Here is a 20419-nt window from a genome sequence, read left to right on the forward strand (position 1 = left end):
GCTTCTCCCCGCGGAGCCGACAGCCTGCGTAGCGATTTATTCACACCGCTCTCCGCTCTGCAGCTCGCGGTGACACTGCAAAGTGTCTGGAAAAGCTCCTAGCCAGTGCACTGTCCACGACAGCTGCGGCAGGCTTGCTCAGACCAGTGCAAAGCCCAACGTTGGTGCGCCACTTGTTGCTTCTCTTTCGACCACCACTTTGCTCTCGGGGGTTACTCGCCGCTGTCCCCCGTCCCTCCCCGGCCCCCTGGGACCCTCCGGCTAGCTGTCCCCTCTCGGGGCCGGGGTTTTCCGCGGTCCCGCTGCCCTGGGCTTACCAGGCAGCGTCTGGGTTAGCACGGTCCGAGCTGCGGCGCTGCCTCAGTCGCCGCAAGGGTTCGAGATAAAGAGACCAAGAGAGACCAATGGTATGCTTGTCCAGAGAGATTGTATTGCCTGAAGCATTGCAGTGACCAAAGGCCCTGGGCTATTGCCCAGATACAGTTTTATACAGCAAAATTAAGAGATAAGGTCTTAAACAATAGAGACAGTGTTCAACTAAGGCACATCAGAACCACCCCAGGGGCCAGGTCCAATGGGAACTGCTCAGGGGTGGGGAGAAGGGGGTCTACAGAGGAATGCTGAAGCGGGACTTTCCCGAAACAGTGGAGCATACATAAATGTATCTTTTCCCTCAGTTTCTCATTCCCAAAGCCTTTCTAAAACAATGGGGCATACATGAATGTATCCTTTTCCTCAGTTTACCATTCCCAAGGCCTTTCTAAAACCTTCCTCTACGCTACCATGCCAGCATGACTGCAACAGGTACCTTTCCCACACATTTCCCTTTCCCTCTTACTTGTGCTAGGGTTATTCCTGGGGTGCTATCTTTTCCCTGTTTCCACAGACATTCTCTTGGGTTTGTCCTATTAATTCTTCTGGTTTTGGCAGAGGATCCTATCGCCTCATAAAAGGGTGGATTCATCATGTAACAGAGACAGCAACCCTCTGTCAGGTTTGGGTATGTATAGTTTAAAATGCCAAATGTGGCTTGCATTATTTTCCACAAGGTGGCATGCTCGGGTTTAGGAACACCTGGCTCATCTATGTTAATATGGCTGGTAATAACCTCTGTCTCTGTGTAGTTAATTGTCTTAGTTTTAATGTCACTTATTACTTTGTTGGGTCCAATTGGTGCAGGGTCATAGGGAATAGGTTCTTTCTTAATAATTATTAGGTTTCCCAAATCGTGTCCCTCTATCCAATGCCTAATTCCCCATGTCTTTCCCAACAGCCACCCCGGGTCATTTGGATGAGTAACATTGAGGTATATGAAAGTACAGTTCCCCAGTAAATCTTTCCCTGTCCATGGCCATTCTTGTGGCTTTACACATCCAGCTGGTCCATATCCCACCCTTAGGTATTTATCCGACCCTCCTCCCGGGGCCCATGCTGATGCTATTGTCTCACAACCCCAATAACCACAGTAGTAATGCCTGGGGAGGTTACAATATGACCTCCCTAAATTTGAAGCAGGGCACATATAGAAACTTGTCAAATTTAACAGCCGCCCACAGCTTGGATTTTTGGTCATGTTACATACTCCAGCTTTAAAGCTTGGTGCCCCGGGGGTTATCACAGTCTGCAGGTTATAATGAGTATCATGATTTTCCCACCTACTTAATGTCCATTTAAAGGGTTCATGGGTTTCAGTAGCAACACTTTGGAGAGGAAAGCATATCATCACAAATGTAAGAATCTTTAGGGCTGAGTAGTACGCACTGCAGGGGATGCTGCTTATCATGCCCAATTTCACATTCCTACTTTTTCTCATTCCATTGTCACCATTCCCGTGCCTATGGTGGTCAGTGTTTTTTCTTACGATTTGGGAGGGTCCCTCATCCCCACTAGATATCTCTCTGTCTCTCCTGTCAACTTGGTTGCTACAAGCTACAGGGTAGGCCATCTTCTTGACAGCAGAGATATTCTTCAGGGGCGGGATTATTTCCTCTCTCCTACTTTGACCTCCGGGAGTTCCACTTTTTCTCATTTAATTGTGGGGTGTCGCACCTCAGTCCCTTGACCAGCCTGCGACACTTGACCTGGACTATGTCCGTAAGAAATGGACTTGAAAGCTCGTTGGAGTGGTAGCAATGGAATTCAGGATTTATTCCCTTCACAAAAATTTCCCACCACTCGAGAGATTCTTTAGTCAATTCCCGAGTGGCGACCTTATAATTCAATATTTCAGAGGTCAACTTGCGTTGTTCTAGCCAGCAGCGCTGACACACACTTTTTGGAGCCCTCCCCTTTCTACAGTGAGCCCACCACAGCCCTTTACAAATTTTACAAGAAAAGCAAGCAAAAGGGAAACAATTACAATCTAACCAGCTACATTTTATTCTAATATCTTCATGCTCGGCATGACCCTCCCCTTCCCAAGGTCTCTGCTCCCTTTCGAGTCGGATGGGCCGATAATAGGGCTGCTGAGCTAAGTCTTCTAAATGCTTACAGTATCCTGGGGGCTTTGTTTCTCCTATCAGTTGTGTTTGCAATCCCCAGTCATTCCCGACCCAAATGTCCCCGGAACTGGCAGTGTCCATTAAGATTACTTGAGGGTTCTCTTTACTGTTAGCTTCAAATCTCCCGGCTTCCCATCAGTCTTCCAGCTCGTCTCTCTGGAAGTTGCATGAAATCGAGTCGGGTCCACTGGCCCCTTTATTCTGCTAGCATGGGTCCATCCCTTTTCTGCCGTACGAACTGCGGAATCAGTGGTGATTAAAACCAGATATGGTCCGTCCCACCTGATTGAATCTTCCTTCCAGCTTCAGATGAGAACCCAGTCGCCGGGTTGTACCTGGTGTAATACAAGATCTAGTGGTGGTCTTTGGGCCCACATCCCCTTTTCCCATAACTGTTTCTTGTATTTCATTAAAACAGTTAAATATTTGCTAATACTTTGGTCAGTGATATTAGGATTAGATTGAACTTTTTCTAGGGAGTAGGGCATCCCATATAACATTTCAAATGGGGAAAGCCCTATGTCTGATCATGGTTGAGTCCGAATATTTAATAATGCTAGTGGCAGACATTTTATCCAAGATAACTTAGTTTCTAGTACCAATTTAGTGAGTTGTTTCTTAATTTCTCCATTCATTCTTTCCACCCTCCCGGAACTCTGGGGGTGCCAGGGAGTATGTTGTTCCCATTTTATGCCCAGGGCTTCTGCCAGCAGCTGTGTTATTTTTGAAGTGAAGTGGGGGCCTTTATCGGAGTCTATTGTTTCTGGGACCCCATACCTGGGTATTATTTCTTCTAGCAGGGCCTTTGTCACCGTTCGGGCTGTCTCCCTAGCGGTGGGGATTGCTTCCACATAATGTGTTAGATGATCTATTATAACTAAAAGATATTTTATCCTCCCCACTTTGGGAAGCTCTGTAAAGTCTACCTGTAAATTTGTAAAAGGCCTCTTTGCCACGGGTCTCCCTCCCAAGGGTGGCTTCCTTAAATTCTTCCTTATTTACACGTAAACAGGTTGGGCAACCCTTAGTAATACTTTTTGTTAGATCATGGAGACCCACAGTCATATAATGGGTGGCAAAGTGGTCTACCAGCCCTTGAGCGCCCCAGTGTGTTTTCTGGTGTAATTTATTAAGCATTTGCTGGGCTATGGCCCTAGGCAGAACCTCCCTCCCATCTGTTAACAGCCACTTCCCCGATTCTTCTTTTATCCCCAATTTTGCAAGTTTCTCCCGCTCTTCTACAGTAAATACAAATTTCTCCTGGGTGGTTAACCCAGGATTCTCTGGGGTATCTGTAGGATCCCTCCTGGCTCTCTCGCTCAAGGTCAGTGCCTCGATAATTGCAGTCTTCTTCGCTTCATGGTCTGCCGCGTTGTTACCCCTACTCCGGTAATCCATTCCCCGCTGATGCCCTTTTAAATGAACTACAGCTATCTTTGCAGGGCCTCTCAAGGCCTTCAGGAGGGCTACTATTAATCTCTGATGCACCAGGTTCTTTCCTTGTGAATTCACAAGGCCCCTTTCCTCCCATAATTTTCCAAATGTATGTACTACCCCATACCCATATTTAGAGTCTGTATAAATGGTTCCCTCTTTTCCCTTTAATAATTCCAAGGCTCTTAGGATGGCGTATATTTCACAGGCTTGGGCTGACCATGTTTTGTCTAGGGCTCCGGACTCAATTACTTCCAGGTCAGGTCCCCCTACTATGGCATACCCTGATTTTCTTTGGCCCTCTACTATTCTGGATGATCCATCTACAAACAGCTTTTCTCCAGTCTCTAACTCCTCTTCTTCCAAGTCAGATCTAATTTTAGTTTGCTCCTCTATAGTGATCACACAGTCGTGAGTCAGTGGGTCAGTCTCTGGCTCTCCGAAGAGGAAGGAGGCTGGATTTTGTAATGAGGTGGTTTCTAAAGTGAAATTAGGGGTTTCTAATAGAATCCCCTCAGACTTTAGGAGCCTGGCATCAGATATCCATTTGTCTGCTTTTTGCTGCATCACACTCCGTATGTTATGTGGAGTTAACACCTTCAGAGTGGCATTAAAGGTGATTTTCCTTGTTTCTTCTACTAACTCTGCACAGCCTGCAATTATTTGTAAACAGCCCGGCCATGCCCTACTTACAGGGTCTAGAATTTTAGATAGATATGCAATAGGTTTCTTTTTCCCCGCCCAGTCCTGGGTAAGTACTCCATAAGTTACCCCATCTGTAATATTGACAAATAAAAAGAAGGGCCTCTTTAAATCTGGGAGGCTTAGGACTGGAGCATGGACCAGAGTTTCTTTTAATTCTTGGAATTTAGATTTTTCCTCTTCTGTCCACTTAAGGTGCCCATCTTGGGTAATTTTTTGATACAGAAATCTTGCCTTCCCGCTATAGTTTTTGATCCACTGCCTACAATACCCTGTAAGTCCTAATATCTGACGAATTTGTCGTTTATTTTGCGGTAAAGGCAGGGGTAGGATTGCTTCTACTCTATCTGGATCAATTTTCTTTTCTCCCTTTTTCAAATAATGTCCCAGGTATCTAACTTCCTCTTCTACAAATTGTAGTTTTGCTTTAGAAACTTTTAATCATTTCAGTCCCAGGAAATTTAATAGTTTGATACTTTCTTTCCGGACTTTGTCTTCTTCTTTACCTGCTATTAACAAATCATCCACATACTGAACTAGCTTTACCTCTGGGTCTGTTTTATAATCTTGCAAAATTTGTTCTAGGGCTTGCCCGAATAAATTGGGAGATTCCGTAAATCCTTGAGGTAATACCGCCCACCTGAGTTGCTGTCGCCTCCCCGTGTCAGGGTCTTCCCATTCAAAGGCAAAATAATCTCGACTGGATTCGTCCAGAGGGCAGGCCCAAAAGGCATCTTTCAGGTCTATGACACTATACCACTCGTTTTCAGGTCCTAATTTACTCAAAAGGGTATGGGGGTTTGCCACTACTGGGAACCGAGCCACGGTTCGCTTATTAATTTCCCTAAGGTCATGCACCAGCCGATAGGATCCGTCTGCCTTTTTAACTGGGAGTATGGGGGTGTTAAAAGGCGACATACATGGTTCCAATAATCCTTTATTTAGTAATCTTTCAATTTCGGGTTTCAATCCTTTCCTTCCCTCTAGTGAAATAGGGTACTGTTTTATTCTCACCGGGACCTCAGGGTTTCTGATCTTTACCGTGAATGGAGTCATATTCAATTTGCCCACGGTTCCCAGATTGTACCATACTTCAGGATTTATTTTCTCTTCATCTTCCAATTGAAGAGGGCAAAGCCTGATTTTCAATTCCTTTTCTACCACTTCGATTTGAATTCCCAGTTCAACAATTAAATCTCTCCCCAATAGGTTGTAATCTGTTTCAGGGACTAATAAGAAGTCACCCACCCCCATTTTAGTTTCTGATTCTACCATTACCTCTTTAATAATTTGTACTTCAAATGGTTCCCATTTTGCCCCTACTACCATAGCTGTCTGTTTTGACAGGGTACAGCCTTGGGGCAGGAATTGAATGGTAGATCTTTCCGCCCCTGTATCGACCAAGAATTCTATTTCCTGGCTTTGGGGACCCACCTTTAATTTTATCAAGGGCTCTTCTTGATGTCTCCGGGTCCCCATAAAGTAGAGCCCCTGACCCCCCTAGTCGGCCTTGAATTCTTTCTCATCTCTAAGTGTAGTAGATAGGGACAGGCGAACGGAAGATTTCGGGATGTGACGGAAAGAAAGACCCCTTCCCCCTCTCACCCTGCAACATGTTATCCATTTACCCCAAAGAATGTAACCACACCTAACCCAGTAGTTTTCCACTCCTGACTAACCCTAGAGACCCTACCAACCCCCCCTGACGTAGCAGAGTCCCCCAAGACTATTTAAACCCATGAGATAAGATAATAAAGGCTTTCGACCGTCCACCACACTGGTGCCTGCGTGTGTCGTTGGCCCGAGTGGCCCAGGGGAGACTGGGCTGCCGTGCTGTTCCTTGAAACCAGGTCGCCTTGCCTTCCCCTGAAGGCAACATAACTGGTGCCGAAGCCCGGGAATAATTCGCTCGGGCAGCGGGTGTCGCCTGGACAAGAGCAGCGGCCAGACCGGTGAAACCGTGTTCTCGGCAAGGGAGACGTCCCAGGACCCGCGATCATCATGGATGCCATTGCCAGGGTCGTAAGTGAGGTTCATAAGCAATGGGGAATTGAGTGTAAGCTCAAAGACTTTTATCTTGCTATAGCAAGGCTGCTTGAGCTTGGGGCAATTGAACGCCCTGTGGATGTTTTGCATCCGGAGATATGGGAAAAATGCACAGCCGCGCTGGCCGAGGACACGAAATCCTCAGGCAGCGGCAAATGCCTTAAGGCGTGGGGAAAAGTAGAGAAAGCCCTGCGCAGAGCAATAGAAGAGCAAGAGACATGGAGCGCAGCGCGTACGTGTTTATTGGTTACACCCAAGCTAGGGGTAGGAGCGGCAACGCAAACTACCCCTGAGGGTGACCCGCCCGGGAGCGGGGATCCGGGGGGGCCCGGCGCGTCACCCCCCTCCCCGGGACGGGGCCCGGGGCCCCCCGCGGAAACCTCCCAAAAATCCGCAGCTTCCCCATCCGCCCCGCCACCGCCGGTCAGTGACCCGGTACCGGAGGTGCAGCAGCGCGCAGAGTTCTTTTGGCAGGGACTGGCGGGGGAAGCCAGAGCCGCAGGAGCCGCGGCTCGGGGGGAGATCCTGCCCACGCCGCCTCCATACGCCTTTGAAAATGGCGCCGGCAGCCAAGGGGAGGGGCGGGGCGCGGGCAGTCTCGGCGCGAAGAGCCCAGAGGTGCGGAGTTTTGCTAATGCGCGTGTGCGGGAGAAAGAGGAGGAGAGCGGCAGAGGGCTCGGAGCCGATCGGCAGCCGCGCCTGACGCTGCCACCATATAAGGGAGAAACCCACCCCTGCAGGAGGCAGGGCGAGCCCGGGGGGCGGCAGCGGCGCCACCCCCGGGGGGAGGAGCGGGGTCGGAGCCGCACAAAACGGCACCGAGCCCCGGAAGTGCGCTGGTATTCGACTTCCGACTCGGAGTCCGGCAGCAGCTCCGGCAGCTCAGAAGAGCTGACGGGAGCCGGCTGGGACTCTGAGACAAAGAGAATAGAGCCAATGCAATTTAAAACAAAACCAAGTAAAGCTTTAAGCCGCACCGAAAAGCAGCCACAATACAAACCAGCCCAGTTTACCGACTGGCGAGAAATAAAAATAGCCTGCGCTGAGCTGTCCCCAGCCGGCACGGCAGCCCGCCGCGGCGCCTCCACCCCAAGCACGCCCGAGAGGAGCCTGTTTGGGGCTGCGGGAGGAAGGGGCATCTGGCCAAGGAATGCAGGTACCGGACCCAGGGAAACGGAAGAGGGAGGGGGCGTGCGGGCTGCACCCAGCCTCCTCCCGCTGCAAATGCAAGGCAGCCCATCTATGCCAACCCCCAGTGGGACGGGGCGCCCTTATACCCCATACCCCCACGGGAAGCAGCCAGCTTCGTACCCTCACCAGCGAATTTCGCGACACAGCCTGCGGTACCTTCGTACCCACTACTGCCGCAAGCAGCGCCTGTGCCGCAGGGTCAGCAGGGGACGCCCCAGAACGGGACCCCTGGGTGGCCCTGGCCATGAAAATAGGGAAGGAGCCACTGAAGGTGTGGGAGACGTGCCGCCTTTATGGCAGTCAGGACCCCCATGTCATAGAGCTTCAGTTTTGGGCAGACACAGGAGCAGACTGCTCGATTTTTCCCCAAGCACTGTGGCCCCGACACTGGCAATGCAAAGAAGTCCCCCCAGTGAACGGAGTGGGAGGGCCGTCCCGAGCTTGGAAAAGCACCCAATTAGTAGCCATAACGCTTCATACAAAAAAGGGACCAGAACAAACAGTAGCAATCCACCCCTACATTTTGCAAAACTCTCCACCCCTGATAGGAAGGGACATCCTTGCTATGTTAGGAGTCAGGATTACAAATTTATAATAAGGGCCACTGCCGTACACCCACTGCTGCCAATCAAACTGACTTGGAAATCACCAGACCCCGTATGGGTCGAGCAGTGGCCCCTGTCAAAGCCTCGAATGGCAGCCTTGCTAAAACTGGTCGACCTCGAGCTGCAAAAGGGTCACATAGAACCCTCCACCAGCCCGTGGAACACCCCTGTGTTTATATACTAGAAGCTACCTTTCTAACCCTAAACGAAACCAAACCAAACCTGACTAACTCCTGTTGGCTTTGTTATGATGTTAAACCCCCTTTCTACGAAGGCATTGCTTTAAACACCCCCTTCAGTTACTCCACAGCCAGTGCCCCCCACCAGTGCAGATGGGACACTCCCCGCAGAAGAATCACCCTGAGTCAAATCACAGGACAAGGCAAATGTTTTAGCAATGCAACTTTAGCAAAGCAGAAAGGCAACTTCTGCACTAAAGTTGTCAAGCCCAACAGAAAAACCAGTAAGTGGGTAATCCCATCCGCATCTGGGATGTGGGTTTGCCAGCGATCCGGAGTGAGTCCTTGTGTGTTCCTTGCCAAATTTAATGACTCTATTGACTTCTGTGTCCAAGTTCTGATTATTCCTAGGGTCCTGTACCACTCAGATGAAGAAGTGTACCACCTTTTCGAAGAACCTGACAGACTCCACAAAAGAAAAATAATCACAGGTATAACTATCGCAATGCTGCTCGGCCTGGGAGCAGCTGGTACAGCCACAGGTGTCTCAGCCATCACAACCCAACAGCACGGACTCTCTCAGCTGCAAATGACCATCGATGAAGACCTGCAGAGGATCGAGAAATCCATCTCCTATCTAGAGAAATCAGTCTCTTCGCTTTCAGAAGTAGTTTTACAGAATAGGCGAGGACTGAACCTCTTGTTCATGCAACAAGGAGGACTGTGTGCAGCTTTGAAAGAGGAATGCTGCTTTTATGCAGATCATACAGGAGTCGTTAAAGACTCCATGGCAGAACTCCGAGATAGACTGGCTCAAAGAAAGAGAGACAAGGAAACCCAGCAGAGCTGGTTCGAATCCTGGTTCAATCAATCACCTTGGCTCACCACTTTAATTTCTGCCCTAGTAGGTCCACTGGCAATACTGCTTTTAGCTGTTACCATAGGACCATGCCTGCTGAACAAGCTAGTCTCGTTTGTTCAGGCCCGTCTAGAACGGGCAAACATTCTGTTTGTAGGCCAGCAACAAATGCTGTAAACCAAAAACTGCGAACACAGTCAGCTGCAAAAGCCTTCGAAACTCACCTTGCGAGATTTACTCAGGTTTACCAAAAACCCTTTTTTCCTTACCAAGTTACAAGTTTGTACCTCACTCCAGTGCCTATATCTACGACTACCTCATGTTACTTATGAAAAGGAGGGGGGAGATGTAGTAGATAGGGACAGGCGAACGGAAGATTTCGGGATGTGACGGAAAGAAAGACCCCTTCCCCCTCTCACCCTGCAACATGTTATCCATTTACCCCAAAGAATGTAACCACACCTAACCCAGTAGTTTTCCACTCCTGACTAACCCTAGAGACCCTACCAACCCCCCCTGACGTAGCAGAGTCCCCCAAGACTATTTAAACCCATGAGATAAGATAATAAAGGCTTTCGACCGTCCACCACACTGGTGCCTGCGTGTGTCGTTGGCCCGAGTGGCCCAGGGGAGACTGGGCTGCCGTGCTGTTCCTTGAAACCAGGTCGCCTTGCCTTCCCCTGAAGGCAACACTAAGCCGCACTCTGCACTCTCTCTTGAAATGTCCCTTTTTGCCACAATAATAACAAGTCTTTTCTTCCGTTCCCCCCCCCTTTTCTTTGTTACCCGCTTTGTCTCGAGTAAACTTCTTCTGTCCTGTCTCTATGCTCCTACTTTCCCGTACCGCAGCAACCATAATTTTAACTTGCCTCTTCTGACTCTCTTCCTCTCTCCGGACGTACACTTTCTGCGCCTCCCGCAGCAGCTCTGCCAAATCCCTATCCTGCCAATCCTCCATCTTTTGTATCTTCTTTCTAATATCGTCCCAAGACTTGGATACAAAATGCACTTTTAATATTGCCTGCCCCATTGGATCATTCGGTCTTAATCCTGAATATAATTGGAAGTTCTTTCGCAGCCTCTCCAGCCACTCAGTGGGTGTTTCATCTTTCCTCTGTCTGTCATTGAATGCCTTATTGATATTTTGACCCCTGGGGACCGATTCCCGAATACCATCAATTAATATGGTTCGGAAGTCCCGCATATTGGCCCTATGATCCTGGTCTTGGTTATTCCAATTAGGATTTTGAAGAGGCCACTTAGTGTCAGCTGGGTGTTGAGCATGTGCCGGCTGGGCATCCCAGACCCGCATCCCAGCTGTCCTAATCATGTTCTTTTCTTCAACCCTAAATAGGATATTCAGTATGGACTGCAGTTCTTCCCAAGTGTATATATTGGGGCCCAAAAATTGATCCACTCTTTCTGCCACACCTAAAGGATCCTCTAATAGGCTTCCCATCTCCTTCTTGAAATCTCTCACATCTCCCGAACTCAAGGGAACAGAAATGAATCCTATTCCTGGTTGTGGCCCCCCCATGGGCATTTCCCTCAGGGGAAACAGTTTGCCTTTTGCCCTGCTCCGGGTGACTGGGCCAGTCTATTCAGAATCTGAGTCAGACTCATCATCCGATGAGGGGAGAGGGGGTGCTCGTGGTACAGGAGGAACATAAGGAGGTGGGGCTACTATCAGTTCCTCTGGTCGTCCCTTTCTTTTACCCTTAGGTTTTTCGGAAAGTTTGAATACAAGCACCTCTGGTCGACTCACCCAGATCTTAGCATAGTCACTCTCCTCTGGGCTAGGGGGTTGTTTAGTGCTCACCCAGATGTTTAGAGCTTGTCTAACCCATTCCTCTGAGGACCCGAATATGGGCCAGAATGCATTTTTGGAAACTTCCCTCCCTCCCCACACTTCTATACAGTAATGTATCATTTTTGCTTTATCCTTTCCCCTCGTTCCTGGGAACTGTTCCCAATTGGTCAACATGAATCCCAGGGGACTGTCCTTAGGAACCGAAGGGAGTTTTACCCCCACTGGGGAGGGGGATTTACTCTTCCCCTGCCCCATTCCTCCGGAGTGCCTTCTAACACACACAAATAATCAAAGAATCACAATCACTTCCCCTGGTTCGTGGCCCAGGCCCTCGCGGGCTTTGGGAACCGCACTACTGAGGGTTCCGCGTTCACTTGGGGCGTCCGGCTGCCGGCTCCCCTCTCATGCAACTTACACACTCACCACACTCCGGGATCCCGACCCCGCCCGAACGGAACCCTTATACTTACGCGTCCTGCGCCTTCGTCGGGACTTTGTGCACAAAATTTAAGGGGTATCTTGGGCCCGCTTCCCTTTCTTTGATTTCCTCTCAAGGCTTTTGGGTTCGTCGGTCGGGATGAGGACAAGACCCCCAGTCTGAGTCCGCTCAAAAGAGCGGAGTTGTGGCGCCTCTCCCAGAGAGGGGTCCTCCAAATCCACGATCCGAGTCACGGCACCAAATTGTTATGAGTGAGCACAAGAGGCCATCTGATCCGATTAACAGAATTTATTTAATTCATTTAAGAGAGTATATGAGAGCAAAGCAAAAAGCAGCGCTGTGGCGACAGAGGGGAGCAACCGCTCCGCCAAACTGCCGCCCTGTGATCCCCTAGCTCGCTCTTCTTATCTCCTTCCTTAGTTCACTCGTTTCTTCTGCGCAGTCGCATTCTGTTGCTAGGTGGTCATTTTCTGCCTCCTGGTGGTCGTGGGATGAAGGCTGGTTGTCTTCCTCACAGGTGTCCTTTGATCTGGGGATTCTCACAGTCTCAAGTATACGTGTTATCTTAGAAATGCATGTTATCAGTTAAGCACTGCAAAGCCTATTGCCTACTACCGCTGTAAAAGGTTAGGAATCCGTATTATCAGCAATTCACAGCCTGTTGCCTATTACCGCTGTAAAAACAAACTTCTTTGAAACAAATTACTATCTGCAGCTGCATCGAACAAAAAGGTCACCCTTCTCTTACAGTGCCGACTGGAGCTGCCGGTGCCTTCTCCGGGAGTGCCGCCCACTAAAACGTGGGTCTGCTCCCACCGGGGTAATTTGACGGCCGAAAGGATAAATCCACGGGTCTCCTGGACTCCGAGGGTCCTCTGCCGTGGGGTCAGGCTGTCTTCTGGCCCCCCGGCAGGCGCCAAATTGCCACAGCCCCGCCCCAGAGCACTGTCCTCAGTCCCGGCTAGCTCTCCTGCGGGGCGAGTAGGGCGAGTGGAAGCACCCTCCACTGTACCCGGCGGGGCTTTGGAGAGTGCTTGGTGGGTCCTGAGGTCGCTGCTGATTCCAACGGCGAGGAAATGAGGAGAGGCACTTGTTGGGGGCATGTTTATGGAGGTCCTGTGGATCCAACAGCACCGGAGGGGGCCAGCCAACAAGTGCAACTCGGGGGTGCTGGCAACATGTTCCATAGGGAGAGGGAGGGGGGCCGATCAGCCAGTGGGGAACAGACAGGAGTGACTCTGTGGGGATTGACATCTGGGGGATCCAGTGAGGGAAAGAGAGGGGAGGAGTCCCAGGACCTCATCCAATCACTCGGTGCCCTGGATGGAAGTTTCCAGAGGTAGGGGAAGGGGCACCGAGTGACAGGCAAGGCACTTGGGAAAGGGCAGGGGACTGACTCGGCACCTTCCAGGGAAACCGACACTTGGGGAAAGGCGGGAAAACTCAGGGAGAAACCAATACAGTATGGGGGTATACTGGAACAAACCATGACAGAATAAAGATGTAATAAAACATATAAAACCGCAACTCCACAAGATTTCCAATGAAATTGTGTTCAGAAGAGAGCATGGAGCAGCGGGGGGTGTTCTGGGGCTCTCCTCTTTGTAGTTTTCATTCTTCCTGGGACCTCAGACTGGTGACTTCATGGCTGCTGCTGATTTCCTTTCCCTTTTTTAGATGCAAATGGTGAAAGTATCTTTGACCTGCCTTACTGGACATTGTGAAGAGAACAGTCATCTACTGCAAGTGGAAGTGTCACAGGTGGAGCAGGGTTCTGTGAGTGCTGTGTGAGTATCAAATCAGACCTGGTCACACCTGGTCAGAGCTGCCAGAACAATTGGTCCACGCTGCCCTTCCCTGCTCTGCCTGTTCCACACTATTTCATGCCAGAGTAATGGAACTGCTGTTAAGTGTGTCACTCGAGCCAGGACAGCAGAACCAGCAGAAGCCAGCCCCGGAATTAATAGGACTCTGCAGAGGAGCCCCAGACTGTTCATCAGTCTGCCTGCAGAACTGGCTCCAACTCTGAACTCTTGTAACACACACTCTGAAGAAAACATCCTTCTAATATTTCTTATAGGCACTTCTGACTGAGAAACTGCATCTGCTTGTGCAGGTAAGAATCCAAAAGTTCTTACTTCAGGAAAAACCCTGTGGTGGTGCACATCCAGCATATGCTATCAGCACATCCTGACTGCACGTGCAGTAGAAGAAGCAGCAGCATTGTACAGGTGGGTTTGTTTAGCTGAGCTCCCCTACACTTTAAACAGAGTGCTAACCACAACTATAGTTAATGGCACACCGGTGCCATACCTTGCTCCTTAAAGCCTCCCTGTAACTCAACTTTGCAAAAACAAGTTAATGCCGAGGCTGAACGAGCAACTGCGGTCTCGGTCCGGCAGTGGAGGGCTGACAAACACTGACTTTCCGAGAGCAGCATCTCTCCTGCAGCATTCGGGCCCGGCCGAGCCGCCCCCGGGAGGCCGGTGCAGAAGCCGGCCCGGACTCACCTGCAGCGCCATGCACCGCGCCCCGCTGCTCTGCAGGGCGGCGCGCATGTGCTCCAGCAGCTCCCGCAGGTGCCGTTCTCCTCCCGCAGCCTGGCCATGCGCTCCTCGGCCGTTCCAGCGCCACCATCTCCTCGCAGCGCTCTCGGCAGCGGGGCCCCGGCGGCCGCCGCTCGGCGCTGCCCGCGGCTCCGCGGCCGGCGGGGTCGGCGCGGCAGCGGCGGCGGCGGCGGGGGCTGCGCAGGCGGATCTGGGTCTCGATGTGCTCACTCTCCCGGCCCGGCAGCAGCCGCGGCCCCGCGCAGGTGCTGAAGTGGCCGCAGAGCCGCGCGTGGAACTGGCAGAAGGTGAGCTCGGCCGAGAGCCCGTCCCACAGCCCTGCGCACTCCTCGGGCTCCGCCGCCTCCTCCAGCCCCAGCACCCGGCACAGCGTGCGGCAGTCCTCGCCGGGGATGCGGCCCGCCCCGGCGCAGCCCAGGCGCTGCAAGATCTCCTGCAGGTAGCGGTCCAGGCCGGTGGCCAGCACGGCGATCTCGTTCTCCACGCCGCGCTCCAGCCCGTAGTGGGAGGCGAGGGCGCTGACCAGCCACTGCGTGCGCCGGGCCGGCCGCCCGTAGGGGTCCCAGCCCTCCGGCGGCTCCATCGCGCCCGCCCGGCCCGCGGCGCTGCCCGAGCATCCCGAGCGCCCGCCCGGCCGAGCGCTCGGCCCCGGCCCGCGGCGGGGCGGGACGGGCGGGGCGGGGCCGCTGCCACTCCAGCGCCGCTCGCCGAGCAGCGTCCGCCTTTGTCCGGCACCAAAAGGGATTCCGGCAAAGCGGCCCGGTGCCGCCCTGCTCCGTCTGGCTGCCGAGCCTGCGCCCCAGGTGCGTCTCTCATTTCTTAACTCCTTTCTCCCCTCTGTTTCCTCTTGAATGCGAGCAAGACAGCAGCATCGCACAATCCACTTGGGCAAGTAAGGCTCGTGAACGAGTGAATGCTTCTGCTAAATTAAAAGCCCAATGTGCTTGAAAGCCGACCTTCTGTTCGCTCAGACCTGCTCATCTCTGTCGATAAGCTGACTTTATGTGTTGCTGTGTGGCTTTTCAGGGGTCTGGCATAGAGATGAGTAAGCGTTAAACTCGCTCAAAGGAGCTGCCCAAAGCAGTGACTTTAGTCTCTCTTTGGCTGGCGAGTAGGACCGGCCTTGTTGAACACAGGCAGCAGCACAAGCAGGGATCCTCCACCAGCAAAGACATGCCACAAGCCAGGACAGGTGAAGCAATACACAGAATAAATAAATAGACTCCACAACTCGATGTAGTTATGAAGTGGGTATGTATGACAGCGCTCGGCACAAGTGAGATAGCTCTCCAAAACCTTTTGCCCCGAGCTGGAGTTTGTCCCACAATTTTATTCACAAAGGTGTTCCATATGCAATACATTACACAACTTTTCTATGCATATTCAACCCGTGGCCCCGCCTGTCTTTGCCTCTCATGCTAAATAGGTCCACACCCTTCTGGGCATGCATGGTTGTTTGTGGTGGTCTTTACGGAGGTCTCTGGTGGTCTTTTGAGGCTGAAACCATAGCCTTCCTCTGCATTGAAATTTTGAACTCTTCTCCTCTGTGCATGCGCTTTTGGCCTTCTGCTCTGTTATCTGGATAAGTCCATCATCCTTGACAGAGGGGCCTCCTTATCTGAGTTCTTTGCATTCCTGGTCTTCTCTGGTATTTGTCTTTTTGCAAGAAGCATAAAGTTTTTGGTTTTGTTTTTTTTTTTTCTCTCTTTCCTATGCCTTTTGTGCCATGGCAGAGGTTTCTTAAAATTCAACAAATGATTCTACAAATATGATACATTCATTTTTGATACATTCATTTTGTTAGCTCAAGTGATCTCTGGAAAATCTCTTATTTCACGGGCACCAGAGGGGACTGTGGCACCAGAGGGGACCGTGGCAGCAGCCATGCCCCGCTACCATGACCAGGGTGGCAAAGCCAGGTACTGCTAACAGGCAGGCAAGGCATCATGAGGAGCCAGGTTTGGGGACCATCCAAGGAGTCCTGTTTGAATATTCTCTCTAGGACAAAAAAAAGCAAACCAAACCTGCTGATATGTGAGGAAAGTGAATTCAAGTTCATTTAAAGTGCTGCTCAATCCAGGGCTGGGTTTCTTTTGAGTGAACTGATGCTAATAAATATTTTGTTTCATATGGTGGGGTTTCTCTGCAAACAGGCTTTGATGAGAAATTTCTGACCCCATTTGGTTTTGCTCTTTTAAGATAAATCCAGAACCTGAGTAGCTTTGTTGAGGAATGAAGAATTGTTTGTAGCTCAGTTTTTTCTCAGGAAGAGCCTTACATTTTAGCACAGGAGGAAGGTAAGGCAAAGGTTTAAAAGCTTTCCCCTCCTGGAGTGCCACATTCTCAGAGGAATCTGTGAGGAGAAGTCCCCTCAACCAAGGCCAGGGCTGTTTGCCTCCTCTGCAGGCTCAGTATTCTGGGAGTTCCACAAGCCTCAACTGCCACTGTATTTTCCTCTGAATATTTCTTGTTGTGCAGTACACAGGGAGAATATTTTATGCTAGATTCCCCTCTGGGCATTGAGGGAAATCTCAGTAATTCTGGTGCCTTTTAAGTCCAGATGAACTTTTTATGAATAGTAAGGAAAAGGGAAGAAGTACTATGGAAAATTAATTGCTCAAAATGTGAGTGGCCCAACCACACTAAAAACGAAGTCTAAACTGAATAAATTTTTTTATTTTTTTTCCCCTGATAGGTGGGGTACATGCAGTGCTAATAAAGTCTTTAAGAGATACAGCCAGCAGCCAACTGTATGAAATCTAAGAGGTAAAGGATTAAACAGAACAGGGAAGAATCGTCAGCCCTTCCTGTTGAAGGTAGAACAATATGAAAAGTGACTCTGGCTGTTGTCCATGGGTAAGGTGTGTTATTTGTAAAGGAGAGCAGGTGCCCCAAGCTGTTGGTGGCCCGTGCCCTGCCGTGGCTGGCCCACATCCAGTCCTAGATGGACCAGGGCGGGTGGCTCGGGAGGGGAGGAGGTGGGGGGATCTCAGGAAGCTTCTGCATCACAACCGGTCTGGGGGGCCGTGGGGGAGGCACGGAGCGCTGGGGCTCTGCTTTCTTGGGCAGCTGCTGCTGCTGAGGCGATGTCTGAGAGCTGCCAGACCCGTCGCTCTCTGGGCTCCCTGGGGGCGAGGGGGAGTCACGCCTTCTCGGCCGGGATGCTGGAGCTGCGGCAGCGCTGCTGTGGAGAGAGCAGTGGCTGAGGCCCCAGCTGCCAGAGGCACACAGGGACCCTCCTGCACAGCAGGGCCCAGAGCTGGCAAGGCTCCCCAGCACGGCTGGAGCGGCTGGCACACCTTGGCCCAGCTGGACAGCTGCCCCTCGAGGCCCCGGCGAGCAGGGGACGGCTCTGGGCAGGCTCCCTGGCCAGGAGCGGGCCCCAGAGCGCCTCTGCCTTTCAGGGGCCATCTCGTCCCCGCTCTTTCTCCTCCCCACCTTGCTGTGCCTCTGCCCTGTGCCCCTGGGGCTGCTCCTGGCCAGGCAGCCTCAGGGGGAGCCAGCACTGGCTGCAGCCCCAGCGGCCCCCCAGGACAAGGCCCAGCAATGAAGAGGCCAAGGGAAGCACTGGGCAGCAGCAGAACCCTCAGAAGAGTTCTTTGCACAGCCATGGACTGGCCACAACTCCACTGCAGCATGACTGGGAATCTTCCCTATCAGCAGCCTTTGAAGATACTGGAGGGTACAAATCCGCAGCAACTTACGGTTTCTGTTCCTTCCACCAGCGGAACCCGACATAGCACAGGACCACAGAAAGTGGCACAGTGAACAGTGTCACCACCGTGCCTATCATGCAGGACCTGCGCACATCCGGGGGGCAGAAAACTCTTGGCGTGCTCGGTGGATTCAGAGCATCTGTACTGGACTTGCCAAGCATTTCTGTGGGAGCAATGGGGAGCGTGAGCCCGCGCTGTGCTGCACTGCTGAGCTGGCAGCACGGTGGATACGGCCAGGACGTTCTCTGTTTGCCCAGAGCTGGGGCCTGCAGGCACCTTGCTGCCCCTTGGCACAGGCTGTGCCACCCAACAAAGCCCTGCAGGCTGGCAGGAGAGCCCGGGGCCAGCGCAGCTGCTTGGGCCGTCGCTGCTTGGAGGGACAGGGGCCAAACCCATCTCTGAGCAGCCCCTGCCAGCCCTGGCCCTCCCTGCCCTGAGACAGCTCCCCCAGCCCCAGGGGACAGAGTCAGGCCCTGTCAGGACACACTGGAGCAATTACCTCCTGTGCCAGTGCCTGGAACTGCCTGCCCTCCTGCAGTAAAGGCTGGCACTAGGCCACTGCTTCTTTCTGGAACAGCCACCATCTGTACAGACTTTTGCTTCATGGCTTGAGAAAGAAAAGGCACAGCTGGATGAGATGGGACTGTTCCCCAACTGGGAGGTGCCATCTTCATGACTCAGTACTGGTCAAAGTCATGGAGAATGATCAGGAAATCAGATGAACTTTTGGGATTAGAATGAACCTTCCCTTCTCCAAAACACCACCCCTCCTTATCTGCCTGGAGACCAGGAAATTGCAGGGGATGTCAGGGTGTGCATGGGCCATGGTGCAGTATGGGCTCCCTGTCAGCTGGTGCCAAATGCCTTCCTGCAGAGGCTGGGGAGAAGCTGCAGCCAGCCCAGGCTGGGAAACAGCCCTGCAGGCCATGAGAGCAGCAGCAGGGCAGCGAGGCTGCCATGGATCCCTTCCCACTGTGCCAGGCACAGCCTGTCCAGATGTGCAGGGAACACCCCTGGCTGCTGAGTCCCAGGGGAAGGGGGAGGGAAATGCACCCACCACGCTGTCTCTCCAGATCACTCAGCATTTGGTCCAGATGTTTGGCAGCCTCCAGGGATTTCCTGTCTCCTCTGCCTTGGTTCTTCTCTCTAGCAGGACCTTAACAGAAAGGTGTGGCACGTCTCCCTCAGGTTGGAGTGGCAGTGAGTGGCCCTGGGTGATTGGTGCCCTCCAAGGCATTCCCTCAGCTCTGCCTTCCACTCAGGAGCAGGGGCAGGGGGACCACGAGCCTGCGGTGGCCCCGCACTGGGAAGGAAGGAGCTCCTTGCGGGGCAGTCAGGGGAGAAAGGACTCCCTGGAGCTGCCAGCAGCTCTAAACCCAGCACCAGCCGAGGCCAGGGCTTGGCAGCAGCAGCAGGAGCAGCTCAGGCTCCCAGAGGCCAGCAAAGGAGCTGTGAAAGGCTCAGCCCCGGGGCACAGCCCTGGGCCCGGCCCCTTCCCTCTCTGCTCTTCTCTGGGGCTGCACAGAGCACACAGAAGGACTCACTGGCATTGCACATGGATGGAAGATGGGCAGCTAAATGCTCCTTCCTCCCACTGACAGTGATACTGTGGAATCACTGTTGGGCTCTAGAAGGGAGCAGGGCAAGTTTTCCAGAATCTTTCAGCCCTGAGATAATGTTCAGGTAAATGGATCATGAGTGAGCTCTTGTCAGAATGACATTGATTATTCTTTTAGGAAAGACACACGGAGTACTTGCCTCCACCACGATCTAGATTCTCCAAACCATCATTCACCAGATTTTCCATATAAGCCATCTTATGATACCAATCTAGAAGGGAGCAAAGACCAGAACCAGTTCCTGATGTGCTGGGATCCCTCTCTGCCTGTGGGAACTGGGCACTGCAAGGGGTTCAGGTAAGGCCATTGGATCCAGATGTGAAAAGGCACAGCCAAAGCTGCACAGGGGTCTGGGGCACTCAGGGCTGGCTCCTGGCCACTCTCCATTCTCTTTTCAGGCCCTGTGCAACATCCCTGGGAGGGGTGGCATGAGTACCCCAAGGGCCATGGGGCCCTCTCCCTCCCACAGAGGGAAACATCCCCAAAGTCCTGGGGATAAGTGCAGCAAGTAGTGCCAGAACCATTCCTTCCCTCCTGCACTCCCTCTCTCCCTCCCTCTGTTGCAACTGCTCCTCCAGCCCGAGGGCTCATACCCAGGCCTTCCTCTCCCCCTCTGCCCTTTCCCCACCATGGGCACCCCGTGCAGTCACTCCCAGGTTTCGGGATGTGTCTCCCATGGAGGGACCCCAGCAGGACTGCTCAGTACCCTGAGTGCCCTGAGCATAACAATTCCTCTGGGCTGTGCCAGCCT

The 20419-nt window shown here is 52.2% G+C and overlaps 1 protein-coding gene across 1 annotated transcript; it reads right to left on the reverse strand.

Annotated features, from left to right (window-relative positions):
- Positions 1 to 12727: 12727 nt before the first annotated feature.
- LOC146764620 (uncharacterized) lies at positions 12728 to 19865 on the reverse strand. Its single transcript, XM_085564061.1, has 6 exons — positions 19808 to 19865; positions 18038 to 18212; positions 15290 to 15363; positions 14398 to 15179; positions 14277 to 14366; positions 12728 to 12736 (listed from the first exon to the last, which is right to left on the reverse strand). The coding sequence occupies exons 1-6, from the start codon at positions 19863 to 19865 to the stop codon at positions 12728 to 12730; spliced, it is 1188 nt and encodes a 395-aa protein (XP_085420187.1).
- Between the last annotated feature and the right edge of the window lie 554 nt (positions 19866 to 20419).

This window comes from Lonchura striata, chromosome 32 (assembly GCF_050655825.1).
Source record: "Lonchura striata isolate lonStrDom1 chromosome 32, ASM5065582v1, whole genome shotgun sequence".
NCBI classification, from domain to species: domain Eukaryota; kingdom Metazoa; phylum Chordata; class Aves; order Passeriformes; family Estrildidae; genus Lonchura; species Lonchura striata.

Bases quoted from the DNA above. Each gene is read 5' to 3' on its own strand.
- LOC146764620 (XM_085564061.1), bottom strand. From the start codon at position 19,865: ATGGCTTATATGGAAAATCTGGTGAATGATGGTTTGGAGAATCTAGAT. The intron at 15,364-18,037 runs GTAAGTTGCTGC...TCTCTATGCCAG, and splicing joins TGGTGGAAGGAACAGAAACC to ACCCCTGAAAAGCCACACAG. The intron at 14,367-14,397 runs GCGCTGGAACGG...GCGCATGGCCAG, and splicing joins AGCGCTGCGAGGAGATGGTG to GCTGCGGGAGGAGAACGGCA.